Raw genomic sequence first — 20,424 nt, forward strand, 5'->3', positions numbered from 1 at the left:
TCCTTTACGCGTTGTGCAGCGTTTGTGGGATTCGTTACGGGCCATCCTGAGCGTCGCTTATTTTTGTGGCGATCGTTCGGGGTTGCGGAACACGTATTTTGGTATAACTCTTTGGCCAATTGGTTTATGAATGTTTGGGCAATTTTTAAGGTCGTTGGTTTTCTAGCATTATTTGTCACACACAATCACATAATTCACTATACATAACTAACATTACATCATGAGGCAAAATAATAATATGTCATGTAGTTTATGATAGGCTTCTATGGGTAGTATTTGCGCCGGCTTGGTACCGCTTCTATCGCAGATCCAACACATGCCCCGGTCGAGGTAGTGCCTTCACGATGTAAGCCAAGGGGGCATGCACCAATGAGAGGGACCTAGTGGGCGAGCGATTGGGTTTGGGACGGGTGTACTACTAGCAAAAAGTGCCGAGTGGACAACATTCGAAGCGTATGCACCCCCCGGTTGGCGATGGGTATCCTTAGTCCCAACTCCCGAGATGAAACATCCAAGGGAGCCAAGATTCGTTATGCGGTTCTGTCCGTTCACATTAATATGCTGATTTTCAGGTCGTCACAACTTGATGGAGAAATAAACGCGGGGTAGGATCGTTTCACCCTTCGGCTATTTTGATTACCTACGAGCACCAGTATTTCCTTCACTATCCCCAGTGGAGTCGCCACTGTGAGGGGGTCGAAAAAGCACGAGGCTAATGCGTGACCTCGTCCCTCGTGGGCGTGACGTTTCTTTTTGTCAAATCAAGTGTAATTGGATTTCCTGTGAGTTTACACCCAATTGACTAGTAATATAGGAGTCGCCATTCAGTTTTTAACGACAATGAGAAAAACTGACAAAACCCGGTTATCGTGACATAAAGGGAGTGCAATTATGTTTGACCACGACGGCCATAGGTTCCCTTGTGATCCCTGGTGTGGGGATCGCTCAACGTACACCCGAGAGGAGTACTCGCTCTTCGATAACTCCAGAGGCAGGATATCCTTACTAGCTCAGCATAAATAATTGAAGGGACATGCGTTAACTATTAAACTAATCTGAATTGATTTTAGCAACATGCAACACATAATACTAGATCGATCGTGATTATCTGGTTTAGATTGATTTAAGGGACCTAGCATGATAGTTTAATTGTCCCAGATATTATCTTTGTTAGGCGTGATAGGACAATCAGATTAATAGTTTAACAGTTTTATAAAAGGGCGAGGAAAGCGATTAAATCATGCGAAGGGACACATTACGACGCACCCTTGAGAGGTGCGTCACGGCTCTCATAAAACTAACCACTTTGGATTTGCTATTTCTCCTTTTATTTAACAAATCTCAAGTTTCCGGGATTAATTTTTCAGCTACAAGGGACAGGATACGTTCTGTTCGATTTTTGGATCGATTGCGACAGAACGCGGGATCAATTTCGCAGCGTGAGGCTTAGGCTTAGAGGTTGGAGTCAATACTCAGAATATGAATTGTGTGTGTGTCCCTTTCACGTCGAATTTGGGGCTGTATTTATAGGGAAGAGTTCGTGGAAAGATAGATTTTTAGAGCACTAATCCAAGAAGAATTAGGAGAGAACACGTACCCAGGTAATTTCAGCGCCCAGGGATGGGCGTTAAAGATTTCGGCGCCCAGCTCTGGGCGTTGAAAATGGGATCCAGGCAATTTCAGCGCCCAGGGCTGGGCGTTGAAAATGATGTTTGGGCCGAGTTCTTTGTCAGATTTGGACTCTTAGAATCCGGAGTGTTTGAGACTTATCCGAGTCTTTTAGTGCGTATTAACTTTATGACGGAATGCGTCTGGGCCCGTTACAAACTGTAGGTTCGTTAGGATTTTAATCAATACGTAACTCTTATTTTCGAATTATACTAGGAATAGGATTCCTCTTGCAAATTCTATCTCTTTTAGGATTTATGTTGGAGTGCAACACCTAATTCTGACAGGTTTCTATCTTTTATGACTTGCCACTTTTAACAACTACCTATTATGGCAGTTACTATTTTTAGCAGATTTCTATAAATAGAAGTTTTGGTTGAAATAAAAAGGGTGATTGAGATTCGTTATTTTATAGGAGATGCGTTGCCAAATGGAGATTTATGTTCTCATCATCGAACCTTCCCTTTCGGGAATGGGGACAAAAGTAGGTGTCTACAAGTAGAGAATCAATTAGGCAAGAAGATTAAAGCACTGCGGTTTGATAGAGACGGTGAATATCTGAGCTATGAATTTGATGACCACTTGAAAGAATGTGGAATTCTATCAGAATTGACTCCTCCCGGAACACATCAATGGAACGGTGTGTCAGAACGGAGGAATAGAACCTTGCTAGACATGGTTAGATCAATGATGGGTCAGGCCGAACTTCCAATAGAATTTTGGGGACATGCACTAAACACAGCTACACTCACAAAAAATAGAGCTCCGTTTAAAGCTGTCGAAAAGACTCCATATGAGTTATGGTTTGGAAAGCCTCCAAATGTGTCTTTTCTTAAGATTTGGGGTTGTGAAGTATACGTCAAACGATTAATCTCAGACAAACTTCAACCAAAATCTGACAAATGTATCCTTGTGGGGTATCCAAAGGAAACAAAGGGGTATTAATTCTACAATACATCTGAGAACAAGGTGTTTGTTGCTCGAGATGGTATCTTTTTGGAAAGAGATCACATTTCCAAAATGACAACTGGGAGAAAAGTAGACCTCAAAGAAATTCGAGTCGAACAACAAACTCTAGAGAATGCTCAAGATGACATTCAGGATGAGACTCAGAGATCTTTAGAAGAATCTGGTGAGAATCAAGGACCATCTAGAAATGTAACCCCGCGTAGATCGCAGAGATATAGATCTCAACCGGAAAGGTACATAGGTATTTTGACAAACGAGAGCTATGAAGTTCTGTTACTTGAAAGTGATCACTAGTGGAAAAAGCATCAAAGGTGGCTACTTAAAAGTTGCCCTTATTTAACAAGTGCAACCTTTAATTGACCAAAAATAAAAAATAAATCAAAAAAATAAACACTGACATCCCTCATTTGGGGAAAGGGAACACACAAGCGCATCTTTTATTTGGTTTTGTACTTGAAAATTGAAACCTAGCTATTGAGCTATTCCCTTTATTCAATTTACACCATTCTGCTACTGCTTCTTCCCACTCATCCACTCACCATTCTTGCTGCTACAACTTCTTCTTGCTTTGCTCCCACTTATTCACTCACAGTTCTTCCCAAACTCTACCTGCGACGTTCGCCTCAACTCTCCTTAAACTCCACCGGCGACGTTCGACTTCTCAGCTATAAAGAGCTCCTTTCATTACTCAAGCGGAGACGCAGCAAAAGATGCTTGAACTTCATCGTTTTTGCTCGATTACGGAACTGGAACTTCATAGCAACTGGAACTCCTTTGCTTAAGATATGAAACTTCATCATTTTAGCGGTTGATCGAGCCGATAGATATGCAAATTTGTCTGAAATTGAAAGTTGAACGACGGCTAATTTGGCGGTATATTTCTCTGAATTGATTCTCTTAAATTCACATTCTTTTATTAGGAGCTAATTATGGAGTTCGATTGGGGTGTAATTTGAATTAGAATTTCAAATTAGGTTTATTTTTCTCTTATTTTTTTCTCTTTGGTTAGATTAGGATGTTTATTTTCCAGCGTGATCTTCATTACTCATTAGAATTCTGGTCTTGATTTTGTTCCTTCTATCTTGAACTCGTGTTAATATTAATGTAATTTTGTTGGGTTTAGAGGGTATGATTTAGTAGAGGAGATTGTTAATAAAATTTTATAACTTTGTTGCTATTTATAGCTGAATAAGTATGGAGTTGTTTCTGTTTTGTTTGCGCTACATGGTGCAACTTTTTTTGTAGGCTGTTGGGTAGTTTTTGCTTCTAGTTCCAGCCTTTTGGAAACAGGTTTGAGTTAGTTTGGTTTTGATTGTAGTTCTGGTTTGTAGGAGCTTGGAGGGTAGTAATCGAAACTCATATGATTAGCTCTGTGTTGTTGTTTCTGTTTCAGTTGCAGCATGTTAACACTTGCAATCTTCAAGTTTCCAATAGATTAGAGCCGTTTTCTGTGGCTTGTATCTCTCTTTTGTTTGTGCAGCTTGTTCCTGCTTGTTCAGTGGCCTGTTAGCTAGTTTTTGGTTCTGGTTTCAGGCTTTTGGAAGTTGTTTTTGGTTCTGGTTTTAGGCTTTTGGTTGTGCAGCTTGTTACTACTTTTTCCTGCACGCTTCTGCTTCTGCTTACCCCACCCCAGAATGTAGTGAGTCCAGATTATGGATGGTATTTCTTGGCAAAAGGGGACATTTCTGCAATTTCAGTCAGATTTCCCTTAAACCCACCCTTTTTCTCTCTCTCATAAACCCTAATCACCTGATCTAGGGTTTTATTTCCGTTCTCCTTCACCCTCCTTTGTTTATTGCAAATTTTAATTTTTAACTGAAAAATGGTGAAGCGTTTGACACCATTGTTGAACAGGGTTTTGGTGGAGAAGATTGTTCCTCCTGCAAAGACTCACGCCGGCATTTTACTCCCCGAGACCAGCAACAAGGTATACTTCCTTACAATTTTACTCATTTTGGCTTTTGTCATATGTTTTCTTCTTTAGTTGTCTAATTCATGTGGGAAAATTGTTGTTTTTTATCCAATTGTGAGGGGGTCAAAAAAGCACGAGGCTAATGCGTGACCTCGTCCCTCGTGGGCGTGACGTTGTCAGATCAAGTGTAATTGGATTTCCTGTGAGTTTACACCCAATCGACTAGTAATATAGGAGTCGCCATTCAGTTTTTAACGACAATGAGAAAAACTGACAAAACCTGGTTATCGTGACATAAAGGGAGTGCCATTATGTTCGACCACGATTCAAGGAAATAATGCCCTTGGTCCAAGTATGCATTCAATGTTAAGTCTAATAAATGCGGTTCAGTATTAATTAATAAGTTAATAATTCAGTGAGATCAAGTGAGCTGAATGCCTAGCTAGAGGCCGCTTCAGTTCAAGTGGAATTAATGATATTAATCCACAGCTTACTCTTGACTGAACCCGTAGGGTCACACAAATAGTACGTAAACGGATCAAGTATTTAATGGCATTAAATACTCCATCTATGGATATTCGGAATCGACGGATCTTGGTTTCAGTGGGAGCTGAGATCGTCACAGGCAAGAAATGAATACTCCGGAAACGATGATATTGCCGGAAACGGAAATATGGATCGTATTGGAAATATAAATATTATCCAAGTCATAGATGTTGCCGGAAACGGAAACATGGTACGTATCGGAAAATATTATCGGAAATGGAAATATTGCCGGAATCGGAAATATTGCCGGAAACGGAAATATTGTCAGAATTGGAAATATTATCGGAATCGGAAAATAGTTCCGGAAACGGAAATATTAAATATTTGTTCGAAACGGAAATTAATTCCGGAATCGGAAATATTAAATATTGTTCGTATCGGAAATGAATTCCGGAATCGAGAATTTAATCGGAAGCGTATCGTACGAATTAGCATCGGACGAGGCCTGCCAGACGAAGGCCCAGCACGAAGCCTGGCCATCGCCCAGCAAGCCAAGCGCAACAACCACACGCCAAGCATACGACCAGGCCCAGCGCAAAAGCCAGGCCCAGCCGAAGCTTGGGAGCGCGCGCGGACAAGGCTGCGACAGTGGGCATTGCGCTGTGCGCTCGGCGTGGGCCACAAGGCCTGCGTGCAGGTGTGCGGTGCTTGTGCGCCACTCGTGTGTGTTACTCGGAATCCTAATGCTACCGGGATTCGTAATATGATTAAATCTAATCCTAATAGATAAAGTTTGTTTAATTAGAGTCGTAGTAGGATTATAATTAAATAGATTTGTATTCTAATAGGGTTATAATTCCTTTCCATAAACTCTATAAATAAGTGCCTAGGGTCACATATTTACATCGAGTATTCAAGTATTCAAAGTGAGTTTTTAAGAGCAAAATTCAATTACACATTTGCCTATAAAGTGCCGAAAATAATAGTACCTTAAGGGCGATTCTAGTTGGTCAATCTTAAGGCGGATCCGGACGTGCTGTGGACTATCTACGGAGGGACGACACTTGGAGTCCTAAAGACTTGTTCTTGTTCGGTTCGGGCACAGCTAGGGAAGGCACGCAACAAAGAGTATGCATCTAAACTATGCTAAATGATTATGTGTAAATAATATGTGTTCCTGGCTTTATGGTTTTTCCGCATGATTTATGAATTGTCATATGTATCATAACCTAACAGTGGTATCACGAGCCTCTTATTATTTTTATAATCTAAATTGCATAAACATGGTTAAATATTACAAATTTGCAAGAATTAAAAGGGGTGATTAATTTTCGTAATTGTTAATTAATTGCAAATTGCGTTTATTTAATTATACGTACGCAGTTTTTCGGCAGTTTCTTCGTTACTCATCCAAATCGAGTGATTTTTGTGTCAATTCCGCATGTAAAAGGCATTCTAAAATTTTGACAAAACTAGTATTTTTCGGCCGAACCCAGAATTCTCAAATTCGAAGCCAAACTATGACTTTTCGGAGGTTTTAGTTTTTCGAATGCAAAATTTCGTAAATTTAAGATGTTAAATTAAATATTTGCGATTCTTGTTGATAAATCTTGAATTTTTGATTGACCTACTGTATATGTTTAACAAGTTTGAATGCCTAGCCTTGTTAATTATGCAATCTAATTTGTAATTATGATTAATTTGATGAAAATTAGAATAATTTAGAATTAATTTGATTTTCATAATTAATTATAATTTAATTAGATACCTATGATTAAAAACCACCATAAAAATTGTAAATTTATGATAAATTTTAAATTTTTATGACCTAGACTTGAATCCATGTTAATCGGAAATCAATTGAATAATAAATTTTTGATTTTTCGCCCTAAAATTATGAAATTAATATTATTTATTAATTTGTCATTAATTTTAAATATAAATTTTTTAAATTTTATGCGATTCGCTCATATAACTTGCACGCACAAAGCAATGGAAGCTACGTGTTACCCTTAAGGGGTGTTGTATAGTGCGGGCATGTGACGACGAGCAAGGGAGCTCGTCGCCCATGCGGCACGAATGCAATGAGCAAGGCCATGGTGCACGAGCACAAGGCAGCAGCCCTGCCTTGTGTCGTGGGCTGTGAGCAATGGACGAATGGGCGAGGGCGAAAGCAAGGCAAAGCAGTCGCGTGTGGGCAGCAAGCGAGCTGCGCCACAGCGCACACTGCCTCGCGCAAGCGTGCAGAGCCTCGCGCGCAGCGAGCGCAAGCTCGCGTGCCACGAGTGCTACGCCCAGCGTCGATGCCTCGCGCAGCGAGCGCTGGCTCGCACAAAGCGAGCGTTGGCAAGCGCGCGCAGCGAGCGCTGGCCCGCATAAAGCGAGCACTGGCGAGCGCGCACAGCGAGCGATGGCTCGCGTGCATCGAACGCTGGCGCGCGCAGCGAGCACCAGCTCGCGTGATGCCTTGCGAAGGTGAGCAGCAGCGATGCGACGCAGCGCATGGGCTGCGCGCACATGGCCAGCGATGGCTGTGTGCGTATAGCCCATGGGCGTGCGATGCGTGAGGTTGTTGCGTTGCGATTAGATCGTTTTGAAATTTTAATTTGAAATTTTCAGTTTACGTAATTTTAATTAATTTTAAAATTAATAATTTAAATTATTTTCTTGGATTTTAATTTTGAATATTGTAATTATAATAAATTTTATTTATTCTAATTATTTTACTAAAATTAAAATCATGAATTAATTTAAATACGACTGAAATTAAATTAAACTTTTTGGATTCAATTATAAATTTATATGAGCTTTAAATTTTAATTAAATTTGTATGTTTCCGGTTAGACTAGAAATACATTTTTATGTTTAAAATTAGTAAAGCATATGAATATATTGGTTTAAGTGGGAGCCCTTTTTTAGTCATAAACTCTTGATTAGGTCTACAAATCCTTAAGGTTAAAACAACTTGATTAGAATTAATAAGGACTGAATAATTTGTAGATTATTGGTGCCCTTGATTAATTGCTGCAAATGTTTATGTGATGCATAATGTGTTTTACTAACCAGCTATGTGGGCCATTCATGATAATGAATGGGTGAATGGTATATATTGTATATGTACTGTTTTGCAGGTTATGAAGTGACTAATATGGCCCAAATAGGATAGAAAATATGGTCTGCGTACCATTAATTTGAATGTAATTGGTCTAAAGTACCAAAGTTGTTTTTCAATTCAAATATGGTCTGCGTACCATCAAATAGTTGTAATTAGTTTTAATTATAGCTTATCCTATTTGAAGAAAATGGTGCCTCCCACGGAGATTTTCAAGACGGACTTTGAAGTTAAAGCTTCAAGATGAAGTCGGGCCATACTAGATCACATCTATCTTATGCATGTTTTAAGTTATTTATTGCTTTTAAATATGTCTTAAAATGCATGAGATCAAAAGCTTTATTATGTTGCATGATTAAGGATTTTAGTTCACTTAAAATCTAACCAACATAGTAAGAGCCTTAAGTTCCAAACTTAAAAATTGAGTTAAAAGGTGCCATGCCAAAATATACACTTGCTTGGATATCCTTTACATCAATCTAGTAATAGTTTTCGCTCAGCGAGGTGTTACTTATTGGTCCTAAAGGGGCAAGGTACACAAATAATTGTGAGTACATGTTAGTTTTGGTGAAACTCAACGATATAAGTAAGGAGTCCTTTTATGTCGTGGCAAAAATCGATAGGTTTACCTAATAAGTTCTTAGACGTACCTATCAACCAAGAATAGTTTCTAGACTATTAGCAAAAGGCTTTTGCTTACCTAAGATGTTTTAGGATTAAGTCGACAAACTGTGCTTAGTTCTTCAATGATTTTAGGATCTTGGAATCATTTTATTCACACCTGCCGGAACACATAATTCGAATAAAATGCTAATGACTTGTTTAAATTGCATGATTGCTTTCATTTTCAAGTTATTATTCATGATAAATGTTTAGACTTTGCATGCTTCAATGTATGTTTTTTAATTATTGTTTATAATTAAATATCTTGCACTGCAATAAATCCTTTTAGAAAGGTAACAGTAAATTTCCTCGATTGGTAGTGAATTCAAGAACGATTCACGGAAATGAGAGAAAATGAGCGATTTAAATGTAAGTTTCTTTTAGCGACTTTTATGGTTGTTTTCGAATATCAAAATCGAACGGCAAACCAATTGGTGCTTGTGAATTCAAAATACAATGTAGTTTTGAGATCATAAAGCATTGAGTTTAAACGCTCAGCTTTACCAATGGTTAACAACCTAAAATATTTTTTCCATTTAATTCTCGAATGAGTCTAGTCCCTAGACATTCGAGTAGATCGATGCTTAGAGAACTTTAGAAGCTTCTAGTAAGATCATCTAGTTGAAACAAAATATTCAACATAAATTAAAATGGTAAAGAACCTTGTTGGTGGCATTGGACATGTCTAACAAAGTATAAAAGTCAACACTAAAGAATTCAATTCTTAAGACTATAAGAAAGGGTACAAGAAATAGGAAAACAAAGGAACAAATGAAAGGAATTTACGATTCCGTTTCTACCTATAAGTTTATGTTTAAAGAGAAGTGACCTAGCAATCAAACTTCCTTGGTATCATATACCGCTTGAGGTTCTTACTTCGGTAATAACTCAAACAATGGAAGCTAGGATACACTAATGACCTACAAGTGGGAAATGAAGCATGGCATTGCTACATTAATTGTAGGGTCATCTAAGTTTGTTTTAAGTCCTTTCAAAGGCTAGAACTTAATGGCTATTTTGTTCCATAATCAGCATACCTAAATTTCTGCTTCAAACACAGAAAGACTCACATTCAAGAAAAACAAAAACAATGTTTGTTTGTTTATTTGAATGAAATGGTCAATTACAGGTTGAGTCAATATGCTTGATTAAAACAAACAACTCTTTAAAGAACTTTACTAGGTTCAAATCAACCCCTTGATTTGAGTTCCACTAATCTTTGGCATTGTTGCTTAGACCATATCAACAAGTTAACATTCATAAGCTCTATTTTGATGGACTTTTGAAAGTTGATTGATTTCTAGATCATTTTAAGACAACTAGTCTTACTTGTTGAAAGTAACAAAAGATATGAACTATTGTTAGAACGCCTAGACAATAGAGTTCAAAGCTAAAGAAAGATTTTATGACTTTATTATTTCACATGGATTTGAGTGAATATAGGTTTATTTACTCAAATGTGATATAAGTTGAATCTGTTTGGCTAGTTCAAAGATTCAGAAGTATAAAATCCACTTGGCATGAAATCATAAAGATCTAGGTTAGATCATGTTGATGATTATTTGAGACCAAATATGATCATCAATGATTGTGTGTTGTAATTTCACAATCTAAGTCCATAAGATATGGCATATCTTAGTTGGAATAATCGAAGTCAATTAGTACTTGATTCGATCAATGATGGATCATAAAGACTTTTCCTATAATTTCTAAAACAAAATGCTCAACTACCACCAAACTAAACCAAATTCGTCAAAGCTATTGAAAAGTAATTTCAGAATAACTTTTCATAAAATATATCTAGAGAGTTGCAAAACTCAGTGGGAGCTTAGTGTTTGTCATTCGACAAACTAAGGCTCAAGTATAAATATATGTTTCATTATGATTTATTCAAATGAAACACAAGGGTATTGTTTCTACCACGAATTTTTTAGAACATAATGTTTGTTTGCTCGAAATAATGTCCTTTTGGAAATTCGTTTCCAAAATGACAAGTGGGAGAAAATAGACCTCGAAAGTTTTCGAGGCGAACAACAAACATAAACGGACATTCCGGAGGCTTTTTCGAAGTGCTTCAGAAAATCCAAACTTATTCTTTAAGGACTTTAGAAGTGGCTTTAAAGAATAGACATCTCTTAGAAGACTTTACAAGTGCTTCAAAGAGAATAGAATATTCAAAGGACTCTCAAAGTGCCAGTTGATATTCTATTGTTTAATGTTCTATACCCAAGTAGGCATAGAGTTCAAGTCACTGGAACTATGAGATTCTTCTATTAGATAGTAAAGAAACATAGAGTTCTGGTCAATGAAACTATGAGATTCTTCTATTAGATAGTGAAGAAACCTACAACTTGCAGTCAAACTATTATCATGTAGATTAATGAGTTTGTGACTTGTAAGAAAGCTATGACGAAACCTAGATTCCCTAAAATGGTTAGAGGCCATATATAGACTCAAATGTTTTAAATGGTTAGAGGCCATAAAACATACTCAATGTTTTGATGACAAAATTGAAATTTTGTTGATTTGCAAGAATAGGTTCACACCTATTGGTTGCAAGTTTGTTTTAAGGATAAAATCCATCAAACATGAAATTGTGTTCACACACAAAGCGAGATTAGTTGCTAAAGGTTACAAGCAAATTCATGGTGTGAATTGTGTTGAAACCTCATGCATAATCGTAATGCTCAAGTCTATAATTCAAGCAATGATTGCATATTGGTACATATAGCAATTGGATGACAAAACGTATTCCTCAATCAAATGTTGGAATAAACTATGTACATGGTATGTCATAGGATTTGTGGATCCAAATAAATGCTTGAAAGAGAAAGCTAGCTTATAAAATCTAAGTACAGATTTAAGCAAGCAATTGGGAATTGGAATTATATTTTAATGAAGCTAATAAGTATTTTAGTTTCATAAAATATACATGATTCATATAGATATATAAGAAGTTTAGTGGGAGTACATAAAAACTTAATTGGTCCTATGTGTATCACACACATATCTCTCTATTGTAAAATAACATTCAAATGCTAATGACTTAGATTTGAGATTATTCATCAATGATGGACCATGGCGAAACTTAGTACATACTGGGTATTAAGATCTATTTACAAAGATCTTATGATATTGTTTTGAATTAAGTAATGGCATTTACTAAATCAAACACGAAAGTCTCCATTGGAGATATTCGACCCATGTGAATAAATCTAAGTAAAGGATGTTTGAACTATGTATAAGCATTTACTAAGTTAAACATCAAAGAGTCTAAATGAGATTCTTAACCTATATTATATGTCAAAGAATTTAGCTGGATTTAGTATCTACTGAAACTAGATGAGCTAAAGTTACATGAATAGAATTCAATTGGGAATTATTCTGCAAAAGAATTTATCATGTATGATATAATATGAGGATCGCCAAAAATGTATCGTATGACTTTAGGCATAACGAACATATACCAATCTCTATTGATCTAAGTGAAGATCAACTAGATTGAGATCAAGAATACTTATGGTACTTGAAAAGGTACATAGGAATAGTTCTTGATTCAAGGAAATAAAGATATGCTAAATATTGATGCTACACGCATAAACACTGGCAAAGGATCAAGCAAAACCCTTTGGAGTTAACCATTGATAAAAACGAGCTATAGAGCATCGTGTTTTGAAATGGCAACATGGATTGGAGACCATGAGTTGTTGCGTGGGAAATTAAAATATTAATTTCTATGTTCCAAAGATACAGCTGGAAAGTCTTCCACATATCTGTGAACTGCTTGGATAAGTAAATCTAAAAAAAGCATCACTAGCAACCTAAACAGTTGAAGTAAAAGTACTTATTGCCTAAGAAGCAATAAAATAGAGTTGTTTATATTAATGAGTTCTTCATTGAACTTGGGAAGATCACATGTCTGTTGACTTAATGGTTCTTCATTGCAAAATGCGTATTACCACTAATGTAGCAAGAAAGACTAGATCACAAAATAAACATACTCAAAAGATCTTATCATCATATCTCGAAGAACATTCGATAAAAAGGATATTAAGATTGGCAAAGCATGATAACTAAACCTATGCAACAAGTGAGAAGCAACACTCACGTTGTAGCACTGGAAATCAAGCATAGCTTTGAAATTCCATGAACTGTTTTAAAGATGGGTTTGAGGCCCATGGTTGTAAAACATTGGGGTTGAACATTTATCATATATGAAATGTATTTTCATATTCCATTTAATCTTGGTTTAGTATTAAATGATGAGTCCCTTCAATTTGACGAAATATTCAAGATAGACTGTCAGGACCAGTCCTGTGACTAAGAAATGTCTATCAAGTGAACTTGAATGTCAAAAGTTGAAAATGGTCCCTGATCGGAGTTTTCTATAAAATTGGACGCATAGAAAACGTTAGACGATTAGAATGCAAGATGACTAGTAGTTCTGTTTCTTGAACTATGTGGACATTGCAATGTCATAATCATTTGCATAGATACTTACTTTGGGAAGACTAGTATCGGACAAGACCTATGAAACTTTACTGTAAGAGATGAAAATCTGTCATAAGTAAATTTCATTAAAATTATTAGACACTAAATCCTCAATACCTGAGTGATTTGAGATTACTTGTTTGAGAACTGGTTGCTTTGACGTTGACCAACCGTCGCACCGTAAAAGGAGGCTATAAAGGCAACGCTCAGGTAATCACCTATCAAACGAAGTCTAATCTCAAGATCGCAAGATTGGGATTGTCCTACAATAAATCGGGATGAGATGCTTAAAAGTTGTACGAGGCCACTCGGAGAGCTAGAAACTGTGAAATGCATGGCCGTGCTCAGATGAATCATAGGCTATGATTATCTGTTTATTTGATCAGTTGAACTCTGAAACCGAGAAACACCTCTGGACATAATAAGGATGGCAACTCTTACCTTATGTTCAAGAGGAAGCATCGAGCGACAAAGGAATTAGGAAATGCACACTTGTCCCTAAGGACAAGTGGGAGACTGAAGGAAATAATGCCCTTGGTCCAAGTATGCATCCAATGTTAAGTCTAATAAATGCGGTTCAGTATTAATTAACAAGTTAATAATTCAGTGAGATCAAGTGAGCTGAATGCCTAGCTAGAGGCCGCTTCAGTTCAAGTGGAATTAATGATATTAATCCACAGCTTACTCTTGACTGAACCCGTAGGGTCACACAAATAGTACGTAAACGGATCAAGTATTTAATGGAATTAAATACTCCATCTATGGATATTCGGAATCGGCGGATCTTGGTTTCAGTGGGAGCTGAGATCGTCACAGGCAAGAAATGAATACTCCGGAAACGATGATATTGCCGGAAACGGAAATATGGATCGTATCGGAAATATAAATATTATCCAAGTCGTGGATGTTGCCGGAAACGGAAACATGGTACGTATCGGAAAATATTATCGGAAATGGAAATATTGCCGGAATCGGAAATATTGCCGGAAACGGAAATATTGTCAGAATCGGAAATATTATCTGAATCGGAAAATAGTTCCGGAAACGGAAATATTAAATATTTGTTCGAAACGGAAATTAATTCCGGAATCGGAAATATTAAATATTGTTCGTATCGGAAATGAATTCCGGAATCGAGAATTTAATCGGAAGCGTATCGTACGAATTAGCATCGGACGAGGCCTGCCAGACGAAGGCCCAGCACGAAGCCGGGCCATCGCCCAGCAAGCCAAGCGCAACAACCACACGCCAAGCATACGACCAGGCCCAGCGCAAAAGCCAGGCCCAACCGAAGCTTGGGCGCGCGCGCGGACAAGGCTGCGACAGTGGGCATTGCGCTGTGCGCTCGGCGTGGGACGCAAGGCCTGCGTGCGGGTGTGCGGTGCTTGTGCGCCACTCGTGTGTGTTACTCGGAATCCTAATGCTACCGGGATTCGTAATATGATTAAATCTAATCCTAATAGATAAAGTTTGTTTAATTAGAGTCCTAGTAGGATTATAATTAAATAGATTTGTATTCTAATAGGATTATAATTCCTTTCCATAAACTCTATAAATAAGTGCCTAGGGTCACATATTTACATCGAGTATTCAAGTATTCAAAGTGTGTTTTTGAGAGCAAAATTCAATTACACATTTGCCTATAAAGTGCCGAAAATAATAGTACCTTAAGGGCGATTCTAGTTGGTCAATCTTAAGGCGGATCCGGACGTGCTGTGGACTATCTACGGAGGGACGACACTTGGAGTCCTAAAGACTTGTTCTTGTTCGGTTCGGGCGCAGCTAGGGAAGGCACGCAACAAAGAGTATGCATCTAAACTATGCTAAATGATTATGTGTAAATAATATGTTTTCCTGGCTTTATGGTTTTTCCGCATGATTTATGAATTGTCATATGTATCATAACCTAACAACGATGGCCATAGGTTCCCTTGTGATCCTTGGTGTGGGGATCGCTCAACGTACACCCGCAGGGCAGAGATTGACAGTTCGGGGGACTGTAACTACCGAGAGGAGTGCTCATCGATAATACTCCAGAGGCAGGTTATCCTTACTAGCTCAGCATAAATAATTGAAGGGACATGCGTTAAACTATTAAACTATTCTGAATTGATTTTAGCAATATGCAACACATAATACTAAATCGATCGTGATTATCTTATTTAGATTGATTTAAGGTACCTAGCATGATAATTCAATTGTCCAAGGTATTATCTTATTAGGCGTGATAGATCAATCAAATTAATAGTTTGACAATTTTATAAAAGGGTAATGAAAGAGATTAAATCATATGAGGGACACATTACAACGCACCCTTGAGAGGTGCGGTGTGGTTCTCAGAAAACTAACCACTTGGCTTTGCTATTTCTCCTTTTATTTAACGAATCTCGGGTTTCTAAGCAATGTTCCAGTATTTAGGCTTAATTCATCAAGCTACAAGGGGCAGGACGCGTTCTGTTCGACTTTTGGGTTGATTGCGACAGAACGCCGGATCAATTTCGCAGCGTAAGGCTTAGGCTTAAGGCTAGAGTCAATACTAAGGTTATGGAATTGTCTGTTCTTTTTCACGTCGGTTTTAGGCTGTATTTATAGGAAAAGGGTGTGTGGAAAGATAGATTTTAAGATACGAATCCAAAAAAATCCGGGGATAAAACGGCCCCAGGCACTTTTAGCGCCCAGGGCTGGGCGCCGAAGATTTCGGTGCCCAGATCCAGGCGTTGAAAATGGGATCTGGACCGAGTTCTTTGTCAGATTTGGACTCTTAGAACACGGAGCTTTTGAGATTTATCTGAGTCTTTTAGTGCGTATTAACTTATGACGGAATGCGTCTAGGCCCGTTACGAACTCTAGGTTCGTTAGGAATTTAATTAAAATGTAACTCTTATTTTCGAATTATACCAGGAATGAAAATTCTATCTCTTTTAGGATTTATGTTGGAGTGCAACACCTAATTCTGACAGGTTTCTATCTTTTATGACTTTACCACTTTTAACAACTACTTTTTACGGCAGTTGCTATTCTTAGCAGGTTTCTATAAATAGTAGCTTTTGCTGAAATGAAAGGGTGATTGAGATCGGTTATTTTATAGGAGATTTGTTGCCAAGTGGATATTTATGTTCTCATCATCGAACCTTCCCTTTCGGGAATGGGGACAAAAGTAGGTGTCTACAGTTAGCCCCCACTTTAACTGAGTCTCGAGATGAGACAATGGTCAAAGTACTAGACGGAGTGCGTCCTACAAGCCATGGCGTATGTGACCTGTTTTGCGAGGGTCTCACGAGCCCCCGAGTGATAACATTTGACTTAAGGGTCATCACTTGAAGTGTTAACACATTCCTCACGCGTCATTGGAATTTATAAACTGATAGTATAGAAACTCCGTCACTTTGTCATTGGAAGTATCTAAAGATGTTTTCGAAATCAAAGCTATAAAGTGTAACTAGGCCTGGCCAAGCCCAATCACGAGGTAAAAAGTTTTAAAGATTCTCATTTTCAGGGTTAGCTAAACGAGAAAACCCCCTTGTTTTTATAGGACGTAAAACGAAGGAAAATCCAGCACATCGTTCTTTTTTGGAAAAACGGAAAACCAATCCTTTGATTTTTTGAAAAGGGAAACCATCCTTTGATTTTTGGAAAAGGGAAACCATCCTTTGATTTTTGGAAAACAAAAACCATCCTTTGATTTTTGGAAAAGGATAAACCGGGAAAAGTTATCGCTGCAGTGACTAAGGACCTGCGCGGCTAGTGGCGCAGACCCCGCCTGCTGAAGGTGGGCGAGCCTGTCCGCTGAGGGTGGACGCCCCGTCCGATAGAAGTGGACGAATCTGTTTTGATGTTTTGAAAATAAGGACCTACACGGTTTGTGACTTAGACCCCCGCCCGCTGAGGGTGGACGCCCCGTCCGATAGAAGTGGACGAATCTGTTTTGATGTTTTGGAAATAAGAACCTACGCGGTTTGTGACGTAGACCCCGCCGGCTGAAGATGGCGAACCTGTTTTTGTTTTTTGAAGAATTTATTTTCTTTTCATTTTCGAAAACTGAGGACCTGCGCGGTTAGTGACGCAGACCCCGCCCGCTGAAGGTGGGCGAGCCCTGTCCGCTAAGGGTGGACGCCCCGCCCGCTGGAGGTGAGCGAACCTGAATTCGTCTTTTCGATTTGGGACTCGCGTGGTACGTGTCTCCATCTTGCCCGATTGAGGTGGGCAAGTCCCTATTTCATTTGTTCTTGTGATTTCTTTTGAGAATTTCTTTTTTATACATTCCTGTAAGAGCGAATTATTTCGAGGGATGCTCGGATAACCTGAATGTGGGTTGACAACGTGCTTAGACGGACCATTGTCTCGTGGTCATCATCTTTCATGGTTTTGAGCTAGTCTTTACGGCTTAATTTTGCCACTACCTGGGTCCTTGATTAGGGGACTATGTATAAGTATCAACGGCGACCTTTGTCTTGAGGTCGTAATCCGGTTTTATCTTTTGAGATTATCCAAACACGGGACTTCGTACAGCGTAGTCTGGGAATATTGTTTTAACTTTGCATACTCTCTTTTGAAATATATATTTTCTTTCGAGCCCCCAAGCACTCGTGCTTGACGGTTATTTCTTGTCAAAGAGGTTCCTTGGGGATACGCATTTTGTAATGTCCTTGATCGTGTTTGGGATCGTGCTCGTAAGTGCGAGCGATCTTTGTAGTGGTGTGCTACTCTTAACAAAGCCGTGAGGTGCGACTTTCAGTAAAGAAATCGGCAATTTTCGAGTCGAATGGATACAGCAGGACCCTACAGAAGTCAGGGCTTCTCCTGGGCTCATTTTTGGCGCCAGGCCTGGGCGTTAGAAATAATTCACGCAGGGGCGTTGAAAATATTGTTTGGGCTGGTCTTTTGATGACACAGTTGGCCTCTTGTTCGTTCGTTTATTTCACTTGGAAATTCTACGTATTCTCTCCTCTTTTGTTTTTTCTTTATTTTTGGAACGTAGAATTTTATTAGAGATCACAATGAGTTGAGTGATCGTGATGATTTCTCGAGAAGCCGTAGCCGATTGGTGGACTACGGTGTTTGTCGCTTTGGGGCGATTATTTAAAGGAACTGTCTCTCTTAAGGCGTACAGTTATTGCAATAGTTGGGCGAGTCTATATGGCCCGAGGAACATACCTTGAGGCGTAAGACTTTGATCGCATATATATTTTTTATTTTGCTACGGTCGTTTCGTAGCTTGGAGGCCCCAAGTATGCATGTTGGGATGCTTCCTTTTGGCGTACGATTTTTGTAGGTTCTTTCGAGAAAGATGCCTTGGGTCCCGCTCGTGTAGGTGCGAGCTATCCCTTCCGTGGTAGGTAATATTTTGCTACCTTTAATCCTTAATGTAGAAGTCGTGTGGCTTGCATTTTGAATTTGGGCGATAAGTAGTCTTTGCCTCATGCTCTTGGTCGTGCCCGCATTAGTGCAATATGTCTTACTCTTTTTTTTTAGACTTGTACCGTGCGACGTAGGCTTGTGTGGCCTAACAGCGTGTCTTAGAACATTCCTCCAGGTGTTGGGATATCATTATTATTTTTTGCATTGGAGTACTTCATCACGCCTCGTTCAGGTGCTCGAACAAGTGTAGCGCCTTCTGCGTGGGTGTGCACGGGTTATTACTTCGTTCGATGCGAGGATTCATAGATGTTTCTTTCTTTTTTTCATCCTTGATTTTTCTTTCGCTTTTTCTTTGGAACGACGTAGACTGTGTAACGGGCGCTTGTAGGGCGAGCGTTATGTGCAGTAGTTTGATCGGAGTTTTGGTGACTCGCGATTTTCAGTTACCCTTGTCAGTGGGGTGACTTTATATATTCTAAGTAGCGCTTAGAATTTGGGAGGGGTTGTAGCCATTCTAAGGTTCGTTTTACACGATCAAACCTTAGGATTGTGCCCCTATGACGTGTGTATATCATTAGCGTCGAGAATTTGCGATAAAATCGTCATTTCGAGCATTTTTAGAGTGTTTTTCTCAAGCCCCCAATTGTAGCTACGGGATTGGCTTGGTGCTACAATGCTTGGCATACGTTTTTATGCATTCATGGTGACATGGATCATGAATAGTTTGAACCGGACTCGTTTAGTGCGAGGTACGTTCGAGTAGTGATTTGCTACTTCTCTTGTAAATATCGTATTTTGCGACATTGCCATGATCAAGGTAGTCAAATGTTGAAGTGTGCCTTGACCAAAAGCTAGGTGCCTTTCTTTCCCCATAATCATATTTAGAAATCTTTCTGACTCACTTGCAACATCGAGATAAACGCATACTTAGCTTAAACCAACGACACTTTATTATGTTTGAAGAAGTCTTTGGAAATTATTTGAAATCCGAGTCCTACTGTGTACAATCCCAGGTGTCCTAAGTAAGTTGAATTATAGAAGGGTTCGTACAGGATGACATGAGTGAATCAAAATACTGTTACGATTTTCGGAATGCTGTCTAAGTTGCTGGAAGCCAGGGTGCAGGCGTCAAGATATTACTTGTGCCCGTGTGGCACATGCTTTAGGCTTTTAGGGCCATCTTTTCCAGAATTTGGGAATATAAACCGCTTTCAAATTGACTTTGGTGTATGTCTGCACAAAAGGTCAAGGTATACTTAGTTCTTTCCCTAGCTCTTTCATTTCAATTTTTAGCCCCCAGTTGCTATTATGTCTTCTCATTAATGATGCTTTCAGATTTCGATTTTAGATGCCCGTGTCATATGTCTGAGTAGGGTGAGCCTTGGTTAAGTGCCAAGTCCTATTGACAATGTCTGATTTTTTCAAAGGGGATTCGCAAGCATTTGAATTACCATGAACGGGTGCCCTGAGTTCGAAGGAACGATGGGGCGATGCCGTAGAACAATCCTCTTTTATTGCAAGCTTACTGCCTTTACTACTTGTTGGCGATTATGACTGTGTCTAGTGGTGAAAGAAGGTCTTTAAGTGAATTACTTTGCTTTAGGGAGGGTCAAGTCGAGTACTTTAGAGGTCATGGACGCTCGCGCTAGCCCCCATTCAATTGAGGCAAAGAGATCTTTTGAGTATTGGCTAAGTGCCTAGGAGTGTGAGTGCTCCTTCTGGCAAGGGTACGGCCCTTATTATTTTTCGATGTGTGCTCATTTTG

General features: G+C 38.9%; 1 protein-coding gene across 2 annotated transcripts in view; it reads left to right on the forward strand.

The window, feature by feature from the left end:
• Positions 1–4,459: 4,459 nt before the first annotated feature.
• LOC110775536 (10 kDa chaperonin, mitochondrial-like) overlaps positions 4,460–20,424 on the forward strand; it is a 37,453-nt gene continuing 21,488 nt past the window's right edge. For both annotated transcript variants that reach the window (XM_056826807.1, XM_021980142.2), the window contains exon 1: positions 4,460–4,564. In XM_056826807.1, coding sequence (XP_056682785.1) covers positions 4,460–4,564 — 105 coding nt within the window. The remainder of the gene's footprint in view (positions 4,565–20,424) is intronic.

Source organism: Spinacia oleracea, chromosome 4 (assembly GCF_020520425.1).
Source record: "Spinacia oleracea cultivar Varoflay chromosome 4, BTI_SOV_V1, whole genome shotgun sequence".
NCBI lineage: Eukaryota > Viridiplantae > Streptophyta > Magnoliopsida > Caryophyllales > Amaranthaceae > Spinacia > Spinacia oleracea.